Source organism: Carassius auratus, chromosome 24 (assembly GCF_003368295.1).
Source record: "Carassius auratus strain Wakin chromosome 24, ASM336829v1, whole genome shotgun sequence".
Classification (NCBI taxonomy): domain Eukaryota; kingdom Metazoa; phylum Chordata; class Actinopteri; order Cypriniformes; family Cyprinidae; genus Carassius; species Carassius auratus.
This window is the reverse complement of record NC_039266.1, coordinates 7,566,269-7,579,884: the sequence shown is the minus strand read 5'-3', so window position 1 is coordinate 7,579,884 and position 13,616 is coordinate 7,566,269. Positions and strand designations below refer to the sequence as shown.

At 36.5% G+C, this 13,616-nt stretch overlaps 2 protein-coding genes across 3 annotated transcripts in view; one reads left to right on the top strand and one right to left on the bottom strand.

Annotated features, from left to right (window-relative positions):
* lyrm4b (LYR motif containing 4) overlaps window positions 1–672 on the bottom strand; it is a 44,724-nt gene extending 44,052 nt beyond the window's left edge. Inside the window, exon 1 of one of the 2 annotated variants that reach the window (XM_026200867.1) lies at window positions 501–672. In XM_026200867.1, coding sequence (XP_026056652.1) covers window positions 501–586 — 86 coding nt within the window. In that variant the 5' untranslated portion in view covers window positions 587–672. The remainder of the gene's footprint in view (window positions 1–500) is intronic. The other variant, XM_026200866.1, reaches the window with a different exon arrangement.
* A 90-nt stretch (window positions 673–762) lies between these two features.
* fars2 (phenylalanyl-tRNA synthetase 2, mitochondrial) overlaps window positions 763–13,616 on the top strand; it is a 126,525-nt gene continuing 113,671 nt past the window's right edge. The window contains exon 1 of the mRNA XM_026200864.1: window positions 763–843. The gene's annotated coding sequence lies outside the window, so the exon portion shown is untranslated. The remainder of the gene's footprint in view (window positions 844–13,616) is intronic.

The window sequence follows — 13,616 nt, the reverse complement described above, 5'->3', positions numbered from 1 at the left end:
TACGAAATGTGCTATATAAATAAACTTGCTTTGCCTTGCCTAATGCTAATTTTATTTGATGCTCAAAAAACATTTCTTGTTATTAGCAATATTGAAAACAGTTGAGCTGCCTTTTATTATATTTAATTAATTAGTTAGTTAGTGGAAACAATTCAAATATTTGTATCAATAGTTTTATTAAGCAAATATTTCTATTTCAAATAAATGCTGCTCTCTGAAGCTTCATTTTAATCAAAGAATCCTTTAAAAAAAAGTACGGCGTTTCCAAACCATTAATAATCAGTTTTTCAGCTGTATGTTTCACCAGAGATATTGAAAACGTCACAAACACTGAGATGAGATCACGGATCTTTATATATTATAGATCAGTGGATGAGATTAATATCTGCTATGTATTTCTCGTATTGATGCTTATACATTCCACATTATACCACGGAGACTATTGTATAAACGGCACGCGCTTGTGTCACGGATAAATAGATGTATATTGCTGTAAATACCTATAATTGTATGAGGGGAACTTCTTGCTCTCCTTCAGAAGCAGTCTGTAGAGTGACAGGACATGCTCTCTGCTGGACGCCGCCATGATGGAGACTCAACGCAAGGACCCAAGAACAGCCAGAAGAGGCGCGCCTGAACAGAAACAACCGCTTTACTGTTTAAATAAACAAGCACATTTGATGTTCAGATTTAATTAACGACGTATTTCTATATTTAAATTATCATAAGGTAATGCCGTACACATAATACGCTCTAAATTAATATATGTTATGAGATGACGCATGTGTGTTGATCAGGCACATCAGCCGTCATCTCAACACCAGCACGCGCGTCCAGATAGAGGTGAGTGAAGACTTCTTCAGTAGTTCTCATGTGTTGATTTGCACACGTTTATTTTGCATTAGTTAATTATGAAATAAGGGTGATTATATTGCGGCTGTTATTTGAAGTGGTCCAATGGCTGGTTACTGTGTTGTCAGTTCGAGTGTAAATTGCAGGCTAGCTGTAGCTTGATCATTGAGTCAGATCGTTTAGATTGATCAGTATCCTGCTTTCAACATCTCTGACTATTTAACCTGTTAACTGCCGCCTGGCCCCTCGGTGGGCCCTCTACGTTTACTTCACTATATTACAATTCAATCCTTATCTTATCATGACAAACTATATTTCGTTGGAAAGGTCTAAGACTCCTAAATATATATTTTACCAATCTTTTTTGTTAAAAATTATGTAGGAAAAGTAATAATTAATTTATGGCAAGAGTGCTCCGCTAAATCCTACATCATAACAGGAGTTCTGACTTTGTCTTCTTTGTTGTCTTTTTCTCTATCACACTTTAGAAATCATTAGAAATGATATATCACTTGAAAACTTAAAATCTCAAAATTCATCCTTTGAAACCCATTTTAAAATCAAACATTGCATTACCATGGAAATTATACATCAATAGTATGTTACAAAATGTTTTAGTAACAAGTTTTAAAATGTTTAAAAAAATTAGGTTTGGATCATACACTTTCAAGTCTATGTTCAAAAATGTGAGTGACAGTTAACAGGTTAAACCAAGTTATGATGTGTGCCCTATCATGTATTTGTGATTTAAAGGGCCAGCGGCAGATTCTCTATATTGAAGCTGCTGCTAATATTTATTATATGAGCTAAAATTTATATTTACATGTTAAAAATAACACTAATTTTAATTGTGCAATTTAAATTCTGATTAGAATTTATTTAGAATCTTTAAGAATACGAGGCGTTTAGATGTGCATTTAGTTTTTTACCTCATGATCTGAGTGTGATCTTGGTTGGTCTGTTGTTTTGTTTTAGTTAAATTATATTTCATTTATTTTAGTTTTGATTGAAACCCAGTTTTTTCGGTTTAATGCAGGGGTTGCCGGCTTATGTAGTTTTATGACCTAAAATAATTGTTTAAAGTACCCCCTGAATGTCACATTTCAATATGCTTTGTCATTCGCACATAAATAAATAAATATTTAACAACAACATCAATAATAATAATTCTGAACATTCCTATATCAGTTTTCTCCAAATGACTGTATTCAGAAAGAATGATTGAATCAAAAGGAATCATATGCTGCTCTCTCTTGTGAGGAGTGTGTGTTTGATGATGCTTGCTCTAACAGTAAAGTGTGAAGTAAGTCACGTCTCAAATGAATGTCTCGGCGATGTGTTAAAATCTGCGCTGGATACGGCAGTGAAACTGTCAGTGACTCCTGTTACGACTGCCATCCATCAGTAAAATTAATGTTTAATTTAGCAGAACTGAACTTGTTTCTGTTGTTGTAAAATGAACCGTAAAGCTCTGCTGAATTAAGGCACCGATGGTCGTTGGTGAATTTGCTACTTTTATGAGTTTTTACGAGTAGTACAGTTTTTAGTCGGTCACTTTAATGCGTAGTCCAGTAAGTCTTCAGTGGGCTCTAAACTAGTGCTGGTGAAAAAATCTGATGTCATGGTTCAAAAATGAACCATAAAGTAAGTTAATGTCTGCTGAAGCTTATTGTGGAGGACTCTTAGCGAAACTATATTTCTGAATTGTGTGGATTGTAAGAATTAAGTGTCTTTGAGGATTTACAGAAGAGGCAGACTTTAGCAACAGTCTGAGAGTTTTAGGGAATGCATCGGATTGTAAGCACAAACTAAATATATGAGACTTTTCCCCCCTTTTTTTTCATCTGAGCAATCAAATGGGTTGGAAATGTTACACATAAGAAGCAAATCACAGTAAAATACAGGCATTTTTTCCACACTTTTTGTCTCAGTAAAAAACATACTATGGGAAAGAATAAATAAATACAATATGCTGATTTGTCATCAATGTTGGAAACTGTTGCACTGTTTCATATATTTTATTTAAAATAGAAAAAGGGGCTTAAGTAATGCAGATGTTAATGCATCGCACATCACTCAGCTTGTTTGCCAACTGCCAATAAAAACTAACAAAGAAGAATATAAATCTTCTTCTTCGTCATTGTCATTAGGGGCTGGTGGGCTTTTTATTTCACCTGCGTCGTAGCAAGCTCACTGGCTAACCGGCTGAATTTTTTTACAAGGAACACTAACAGTAAACCTCACCGGCCAGAGAGAGATTCAAAAGCAACGTTACATTTTCTTGTAAAACTGAAACACACATCTTGTATCAAATGCTAAGTTATCTCAAGGCATGTTTTACAGCTAATCTCGGCACATTAGTGGGATAAGAAGAGAGATTAATTGAGAAATATAGATGGAGAACAATTAAATACAAAAATGTTTGTAGGCTCTACTGGGTGATATTAATTAATTAATTTTTTTACTGAGTCACCATCATCATTTTCCCAGATAGTGTATAGATTTTTAGGCAGTCTATTATCTCAAACTGCCTGAAAAATAGTGCATTTAGCTGATGTAAATGGGGGAAAAAATCTCCCTGGGGGAGTATGTCCCTGGACCCCCCTAGATTTGGGCTAAGCCCCGAATGTTTACATCGTCTGGCTCCGCCCCTGGTCTGGACCAACTCATGTTCAGGGCCACACTCTGGACTTGACTGTATCCTGTGGTTTATCAGTGTTAGACATTATTATCAATGTTGCAGGCTTGTCTGATCATAAACCTATATTGTTTTCTATGCCATTGGATGGAAATACTCATAGACATTCTCCACTTCCACGATGGACTCGTATCATCGCTGACCGTTCAAATGACGAAGTTTCCTCCTCTCAGTGCTAATCAGGATATCAATTCCTCTACGTATCACTTCAATGGCGATGAACATCTAAGTCTGTTCAATTCTACCTGTTATAATATTTTAAACTCTGTTGGACCACTAAAGGTGAAAAAACATAAACACAGTTCAGTACCTTGGCAAAATGGTTTTACTCGTTGTTTCAGACAGACCTGTAGAAAGGCTGAATGTAAATGGGAAAAAAAGACAAACTACAAGTGTCATGAAATTTTAAGTGACTTTATGCCTATCAGTGAGCTGCTAAAGCTGCAAAGCGTTTTCTTTTTGAGTTAATTTTTTTCAAGAATTAGTCAAAAGCCAATCTGTGTCCCCAGGATGTAATTCCTTCACGTTTCCTTGGACAGATTATTGAGACTGTTGGCCCTGACCTTTTGTCTCTAATTAACAAATGCCTCTATACTGGCACTGTACCTAGCGACTTTAAACTTGCCACGTTGCGGCCTCATCTTAAAAAAAAAGGTTTGGATCCTACATTACTGGCTAACTTGACTTGAAATCAACTACAATCTTATTTGACTGTCAATCTCTGAAACTTTTCATGCTGGCATCAAATCTTGTCACAGGACTGAGTCAGCTCTTTTAAGAGTTTATGCTAATTACTGACTCTGGGCAGTCTATGGCTTCGGTTCTGTTAGACCTCAGTTCTGCATTTGGTTTAGTTGATCATAATACACTTATACAGTATCACGTCTTGAAACATGTGTTGGCCTTCGGGGCACCGTGTTGCAGTGGTTTCGTTCACATCTCACCAATAAGAGGTATGTTGTTAGTATTGGAAACCAATTCTCAATTGATATATATTTAAAATCTGGTGTCCCTCAGGGCTCGATTCTTTGTCCGGTACTGTTTTCTCTTTAAATGCTTCCTTTAGGATCTATTTTTAAAAAGTTTGGGGTCTCTTTTCATCTGTATGCTGACGACACACAAATCTTGCACACTTGTAACTCATTGTATATCGTTGCTCCTCAGCCATGAGTTTCTCGTCTACAGTTGGTTCAGAGTGTAGTGGCTCATCTTTTTATGGGAAGCGCAAACATGAGTCTGTCACACCAGTTTTGATTTCATTGCATTGGCTGCCAGTCAAAGTACCTATCTGATTTGTTACATCCATAAACTAAGTCGAGCACTCAGATCCACTGATTTTAGTTTATTGCAAGTTCCCAGGACACATCTCAAAAACAGAGGTGAACGTGCTTTTTGTTGTTGTTGGCTCTTAAGTTGTGGAATAGTTTGCCAATTGAAATCAGAACTTCCTCAACTCCATCTGTTTTTAAGTCTACTCTTAAAACGTATTACTTCTCCTTAGCATTTAATATTTTTTGACTTGCTGTACAGGATCCTTTATTTAAGTGAACCTCGTCCATTTTACAGTGTGTGTTTTATAGTTTGTGTTTTATTGTTTATTAACTTGTTGACTTGTTTTGCATTCTCTGTGCAGCACTTTGGCTGACTTCGGTTGTTTTAAATGTGCTTTATAAATAAATTTTTTTATTGGATTTTAAAGTATATTAAAATAGGAAACCAGTTTTTTAAATTGCAATAATATTTCTAAATATTACAGTTTTTCCTGTATTTCTGATCAAATAATGCAGCCTTAATGAGCAGAAGACACTTATTAAAAAAAAATAGTTCTGATCACAAACTTTTAATCAATCAATAGATAAATAAATATTCAATATAGCCTTATCATTGCTGGAGGGAACAGTATTTACGAATAATTACTTTTTAGATTTGAGATTTCTGTTTTTCTCATCAAGCTATTAAAACTAACAAACCTGCAGCTTTTGAGATGCAAAAAAAAAATTATATATATTTCTTTTTTTAAGCTGCAGCCGTTGTTTGGTGGATCTTTATGCGTGGACTAGCATTAGCAGGCAGATTCACCTTCATGCTGACTAACAGAGAGCTGGTTGGTTTGAAAGTGACTTATATTTGAGCTGTGCTTCATACATCACTACACTACAGACAAAAGACAATCAACCTTTTTTTGTGACCGCACCGTTATGGTATATTTATTATGTTGTCATGTTTGTGTTCTGTGTATTTGCAGCTCATGTGTTTATTCAGTGCTGTGCAGCACAATACTGCCAAGGTTTAGCTTGAATTGTTATCTTCCAAGGCTGACTCTCTGCACATAACAAATCAACCCATCATCACCATCCGCTTTATGAAAAACACAAGCTGCCTCCTCGCTCTCCATCTCGCTTTCCGTCTCTGATGCATGAAGCACAGGTCTGTCTTTGAGCCCATGAGATCGATGCTGTGCTCATAGCACATGATTTTGGGGAGATGTAGAGCTTGTGAGGCTGGAGGCTGAAGGTGAGTTTGGATTTCTCAGAGCCACTTGGAGAAGGTCACAGACGTGTCCTGTTTGCAAATGGCCTTCGTTTAGAGTGGAAAGGTCACCAGCAAGTGGCAGGTCAAGACAACAGACTGTAAAATCATGACCGATGACTGATCTCTCAATTTGGAGCCTAGTTATCAAAAAACAACAAAAAAACAACAACAACAACAACAACAACATGACAACTAAAAAAGCAGGACCAAGATTACTTAATTATATGTTTTAGGGAATGCAGTTATTTTTCGAGTAAATGTTGATATATTTGGTCCCACTTTATATTAGGTGGCCTTAACTAGAGCCCGACCGATATATCGGCCGGCCGATATTATCGGCCGATATGAGCTAATTGCATTTAAATCGGCATCGGCGTTTATAACGGCCGATGAAACATGAGAAACAGTCTCATATTCTTCACTCATGTTATGAGTGTTGCATAGTTTGCCCACCAGAGGGCGGTCTGCAGCTCCAGAGTTGCAACAGCGCCAGAAATCCACAAAGAAGAAAGCGATCAGCCAAGCCACCCAGGTGAGTCTGTCGTTCGTCATGTGAAATGATTGTAGATTTAGTTCATACACTGTATATAAAAACGGTGTGGTAGTTCTAGTTAACGGTCCTATCATTATCACTTCTAAATATTCTGTAACATCACTTACAGCCGCTAATGCATTGCTATATTAGATTAGCCACAAAGCTAATACCATGTTTATCAGTGGAAGAGCGCGAACGTTAATAAGAGGTCGAACTATAAAGTTAGCGTTTAGTGCTTATTCTATTGCGGTGTGTTTCCCACATAATGACCGCGTAATGGGCCTTTCACACAGGACGCGGTATGCACAGCGCTTGGCCGCTGGGTTTAGCGTTGCCCTTCAGATACAACGCGATTTGCCCTGCTCTGCGCTATGGCGTAGGCGGAGTTTTAAAAACTTTTAGCGGGAGCTCTTTCATAGTCTGTTGTTCCTCTTTTCGGTCAGCAGCAAACATGTATCTGTCCCGTTGTAAGAAGCGAGCGATAGCGCTAGTCCTGCTGATGAGAATTAAGAGAGAAGCAAGGAAGAAGAGGCTACCCTCAGGCCCAGGGAACAATTTGGTGAATTCAGGCTGGTTACGTTACTCTAACGCTAATATAGCTTCCTTTTTAGCAGGCCCCTTAAATGCTTGCTATTAACTTGTTTGAAGGTGGTTCTTCTCAAAATTGACAGCGGTGTGTTCATGGCACTAACGTTAACCATTTTGATTCAGACTGCACAAAGAGAAGAGGAGAAGATATACGGGTCCGTTGTGAATGTGTCTGTGAGAGCAAATATAGTGTAGTTACAGTAACTACAGTAGGTGCGTCAGACATGATTAAATCAGAGGGGACATGTAAATAAATGTGAGCTGAACAAGCGCTTTTTTCTTTTCTTTTTTTTTCTTACATATTGTTTCAAAGCAGCTTTACAGACATAACAGGAAAATGTTGAAATAATATTGTTAAATATAAGGAGGTTAATACCTATTGCTTGACAAATAAAAAAATATATATATATTTCTCATTTTTGCCTATGTAGGAGATCCCTGTTTATTATTATTATAATTCTAATGATGACATGAGTAATGATACATGGTGATATTATTAATACAAATGCTTATTCTTTCTATGTCTCTCTTTCTGCCCTACAGATGGCTGAAAAAGGTGAATGATGTAGCAGCAAAAGTGTGGGACTACTTCTGCAAATACTTTAACTTTAACTTTAGTATTATAATTTATTTACAGTACACACACAGACTGTTAAAATCAGCTTCAACTGGAAGAAAGTAAAAGTGTTAAATGTTTAAAATCAGACTGTTTTTTGATCGTTAAAAATATATACTTTTGATGTGCAATTGTTTAGTGATTGAGACCGTAATCTAAGGCTTTTTTTTACATAAATCCCTTCTGGAAAATGGTTTATACAGCCCACATACATAGAACAGGCAGATATTTTGCCATTGAATGTTATGTAAGTGCAGCTTATAGGAAATGGGTCTAATATCCAGTTTATTTTCAAAATCAAAATATCGGCTTATAAATCGGCTGTTTTCGAGTTAATATCGGCATCGGCCCCCAAAAATCCATATCGGTCGGGCTCTAGCCTTAACGCACCTAATATAAAGTAGGTTTAAAAATTAGGCAAGATTGATGAGACACTGCCACTCTAAAGGCTCTTTTTATACCCAATCATGTTGACAACTGACCTGATAAGTTGCAAATCGGTCCTCCAGCTGTTCCTCATATGTACATTTAACTTTTCCAGCCTCTTATTGCTACCTGTCCCAACATTTTGGGAATGTGTAGCTCTCATGAAATCCAAAATGAGCCAATATTTGGCATGACATTTCAAAATGTCTCACTTTCAACATTTGATATGTTATCTATATTCTATTGTGAATAAAATATAAGTTTAACTGAAGTATTGATAATAATAATAACTGTTTCTTGAGATGATAAACATCATATTAGAGTGATTTTTGAAGATCATGTGACACTGAACATGGGAGTAATGATGCTGAACAATTGACCAACCGCAATAATTTGCATTTAAATATATTTTAGAATAGAACATTTATTTTATTTTAATTAATTTTGGTAAAATGTAAAAATTATAAAAAAATTACTGTTTCTCCTGTAGTTTTATCAAATAAATGCAGCCTTGAGTCCTGATACTGAATGTGTGCATTTATTTCTGAATTATTGCCAATGGTACAGGTGTTTATTAGAGGCTATGAACACATTAATGTACCTGCAAAAGTTATGTCTCAGAAGATCACGCTCTTTCATCAGTGTTGTGAAACACAGCTTACTTTATTTGGCCAGCTGAAACCAACTGTGCAGTTAAACCCTTCAGTTTCATGACCTGACCAATGTACAGTAGACTTTAATCCGACTTGACAACATCTTCTCTAGCTGTACTGCAGCATGACCAAGCTGTGACCTTCCCCTCCATTTATCATCTGACTTATCCCAAGAAGGCATTAAAACGCCAATTTCATGCCAATTAGAAAAACACTGGATCCATGTCCAGTTGAATCTAAAGAGAAGTTGATCTTCAGTTTTCATTTCTCCTCAGGTCCTTGCACACGAAAGTAGTGTCAAAAGATTTCCTTTAGCGATCAGTGCTGTTTTTCAAGGTTGTCTTGTCAGATGATTCTTGTTTTCATGTTGATGATGACATCCAGTTTTCATTGTAAATGCGTTGGAGATCCAGACAGCTTGTTAGTGTACTTTGTTTCTCTTTTTTTGTCTAGTGATTGTGTCATTGTTTCCTAACAGCAGTGTTAATATCATCTAGAAATCTCTTCGTTCACATTTTCAAATCTCTCATTCCAACTTAATGAAAAACCAAATTTCTCAATGACACTCTTCAGTTCTATTATATTTCAAATATTGATGTCTTCAAGTGTACAGTTGTCCTCATCGCACTGGCAATTCTCTTTTCAATATGAATAAGGCTTTATTAGATAAATCTAAGACATATAAACTAATCTAACACATAAACGCACGCAGTCACACATTCACACAAGTTGTAGGAAGATCAAAAGTTAGGGAAAGATGAGTTTAAGAGAATGGAAATATGGAATCCCAAGTTTACAGCAATACGTGAAATTGCATAGACATGAACAACAATCAGTCACGTAATTAGCGCTCGCATTGAGTTCCTCGATTAGGTTAAAATTATATTAGATACACCAGTACAAATGTCTGGAGGAGTTAGTTGTCACTCCTGTGTAAAGGGGGTTCCCTTTGTTGTCGTTGAAAAGGGGTTTCCCGATGTCGCTGATTGGCTGGAAGTTCAGTAGTCGCTGAAGTGATGTCTTGGGAAGTCCGTGGTTTGGCGTTGGCTGATCGGGCACTCGAGGTCAGACTCGGAGACACAGTGTTACAAAACTTAACTCAGAACACGAAACTGTCAAACTGAAAAGAAAAGTAACTAAAGTAAAAGAACATAAGTAAATGTATTGACGAGACTAGGTGGTGTTTCTTTTCATCGTGGCTAAGTAGCAGCAGGTGCGCAGGCTGAAGCACGCTGGAGCCACACTCAAAGAACGCTAAAATTCATGACTAAAAGCAGACGAATCGCGTACGATATTGTGTAGCTTGTCAGTGATCTAATGCTCTGTCTATTAAGTGCCGCTTCATTTGAAAGCAGGTGATGGCAATTTAGCGCTAATCACAGAACCAGATTTACTGACTAGATGCGCATGATCATATCGTTAGATATATCGCCCAGCTCTACATACATGCGTGATGTTTTGCTTCTAATTGTTTAAGCAACTTTATGGTTTATAAACAATATTTAAAACATTATGCATGTTATTTTATTCCTTTGAAGAAATGTGCAAGTAATATTTAGTTTGACGTGCCCTCTTGTGGCCTCAGGAGAGAAACCAAACCTCCCATCACCCCCCCCCCCCCCGCCCAGCTGAAATTATGCATTTTAAATTAGAATTTAATTGAGTTTTTCTGACGTTGTTATAGTTTGGCTTATATTGAAATCTTCTAAAAATTTTATTTGCAAATCGTCATTTCTTTCTTTAAATTTGTGACCAGTGTTTTGTTTGTTACTTGTCACTGGAGGTAATGCCTACGTCATCCGCAGGAATGCCACTCTCACATGAACATGCGTACATCAATTATAGCGGAGGCTAGAAATTGCATAAAAAGTTTAAAAAATTTATGTTTTTCTTACACAAATGCATCACTTTGCTTCAGAAGGCCTTTATTAACCCCCTCAGAGCCGTGTGGAGCACTTTTTATGATGGATAAACACCCTTTTTTGGGCTTCAAAATCTCAACCCCCATTCACTGAAAGAAGAAAGTAATTTATACCTCTTTTTTTCTTTAAAAGTTAAAGTATTGATTGACAGTATTAATAAAAACTGTAATAAAAATGCTAATTTAAATATTTTTTCAGCTAGAGGAACAATTCCAAACATACTCTCTAAATTAATAAGTGTTGGCTAAATTAATATAAGATATATATTTAGGTAATACATATTGTAAATTTTCCATTTAAATTTGTCTTAATGCAGACTCTTCCATTAATATTTTTGTGTGATTACTCAAACTAATCAATACTTTAAACTAGGGCTGTCAAATGATTAAAATTTTTAATCAAATTAATCAGAATTTTCAGTGGATTAATCAGGATTAATCACTATTTGCAATTACACCTGAATCCTAACCATTTTTTTTCTGAAATGCATACCAAAAGATAAATAACAGGACAAAGAGATACATAATTTTCATGTATTGATTCATCAATATGTGGTTCTTTTTTTTCTGAATTTCAAAAGTTTAACATTTACTTAGATCAAATTTACCTGAGCACTATATCAAACCATGCCATTAAACTACAGATAGTGTAAGAGTTTTAGGAGAACCAGTGGTTAAATATAGCCACATATCTATGAAATTATGCATAGAGAAACACAAACATGCGCCACCATCACATAAGTAGCACTCTGGGCACTCTTGTTTTTGGGAGGTGTTCATTTGCTCTGCCACAATACTTTAGGATCGATATTTTCGCGTTCTGAAGGCTTCAAGTGCCAGTAAAACCAAGTAAAAATGCATATGCTTTTCCAAACAGCTGTAATTTTCGATGCATTGCATGTAGGCGTTCTGCGCATGTGCAGTGTGAAACACAGGACGCTATAACAGGAAGAAGCTCCAGCGTATCAACTACCAAAGTCGTCTCTGTTTATCGAGCTTGGCATGAATGTATTTGAGAGTAAATGGGGTAAAACCTTAAGCTTCTTCTGTGTTTTCGTCCTGGTGCTCGCCGCTGTTTTTTACTATCTTGAGAAATACAGAGATCGACGAGACTTTCCTGACCTGAATAATTTGTTACACTGCGCATGCGTGAAATGCGTTAAAAAATTGGAAGTAATTAACGACAAACAACTAATTAACGTCGTTAACGCGCTATTTTTGACAGCCCTACTTTAAACCAATTCATTATAACAGACAGTGCTGATTTGTAGAAATAAATCATATTATTAAGCATCAGCATTTATTAAATCAGAGACACTATGAAAAGTAGCTTAATTATGGTCGAGTTGGGACAATCATGTTAAAGCTTTGAACAAAATATCACTTTGTTCTGTAAAAAAAAAGGTTCTTGTTTCATCCTCCTCCATTCTTTCATTAGTATAACGTTTGAATATGTAAATCATGTACAACCTTGTTGGCTATTATTTGAATTATCCTGCTTTTTTTGCCAGACGTTCTTTTCAGCTTTCAGGCATCTCCAGTATAAAAAGTGGAAGCAGTTTAGAGCAACTTTAGGAAGGGTGCTCTCAAGCCAGCATGAGCGTTTGTCTCTAGCATTGTCTGAGGCAGGAATTTCCCATCATGCAGTGCTTGCAGCTGAGAACTGGAGCTTGCATGGGAGTCATCTGCTGCGTTTGCACCACATCGACTCACTACTCACTCGCTCCTGAGCCCAGAATCCACTCGAGCGCCAAAGATTACTCCACCAACGTCCATCAGCGGTTCCTCTGACGGGGCTGATCTCCTGAAGGCCACCAGCTGGACTCTGCCGTCTTCAGGGTCGAGTCAGGCGCTCCAGCTCGTGTGTGATTAACTGAGTGAAGAAGAGCAGGCCAGTGTCTTGTCCACTTCAGTGAAGCAGTCAGGCTTAAGTGGCTTCCATTGATTTCCAATGTGATGTTAGTTAGGAGTGCGTGTGATTTGTCCTGTGGTCCTGTGGTAGTTCGGGAAGATTACGGCTTGTATGAGATTTAGGCTTTCCGACCTTCGTGAATCCAGGAGGAGAATGACTTAGACTCCATTTACACCTGGTGCTAGCATATTTTTTGGGATAAAATCACTCAGACCTCATTCTGAGGTCGAACGAATGTGAACACACTGCACCAAATCAAAGACTCCTTACTAAACTCAGTCAGCCGTTGTGCTACTACAAGGGGATTACTCTTTGCTGGCTGTTCGTGGATTTACAAGAATATAAAAAATGTATTTTAGAAAAGTGCACAAGAGCAGAATTGATGGGACAGATACTTATAAGAGTTCTAAAAAAAAAACCTGGTTACACTTTATTTTGGTGTCATTGTTACATTACACAAGTAATAATATAATTAACAACATGTTCTTACAGGTCAAGGTTTGGTTCAGGATCAAGGATGGCATTTTTTTTTTTTTTGTGATTGTGCATAATGTACTGTTATTACAGCAAGTAAATGTGTCTTGTAACAAAGAGGCTATAAAATAAAGCGTTACCTAAAAATATTTAAAAAATCTAGTTTAAAAGGCACGTGGCATGTTCTTAGAAAAGTACTCTTTATATTAATTCAACTTCTATACCAAAATGTCATGTAGTGCAACCGTTAAACAAATTTAATAGGCTCGGTTTCTGCACAGCTTGAATGCATGTGTGTGCACATCTTGATTCTTTTTCCGAATGGTTTTAAAATAATTTTTATGGTAAAAAAAAAATAATAAATAAATAAATAATTTAGAAATACAAATATATATATATATATATATAT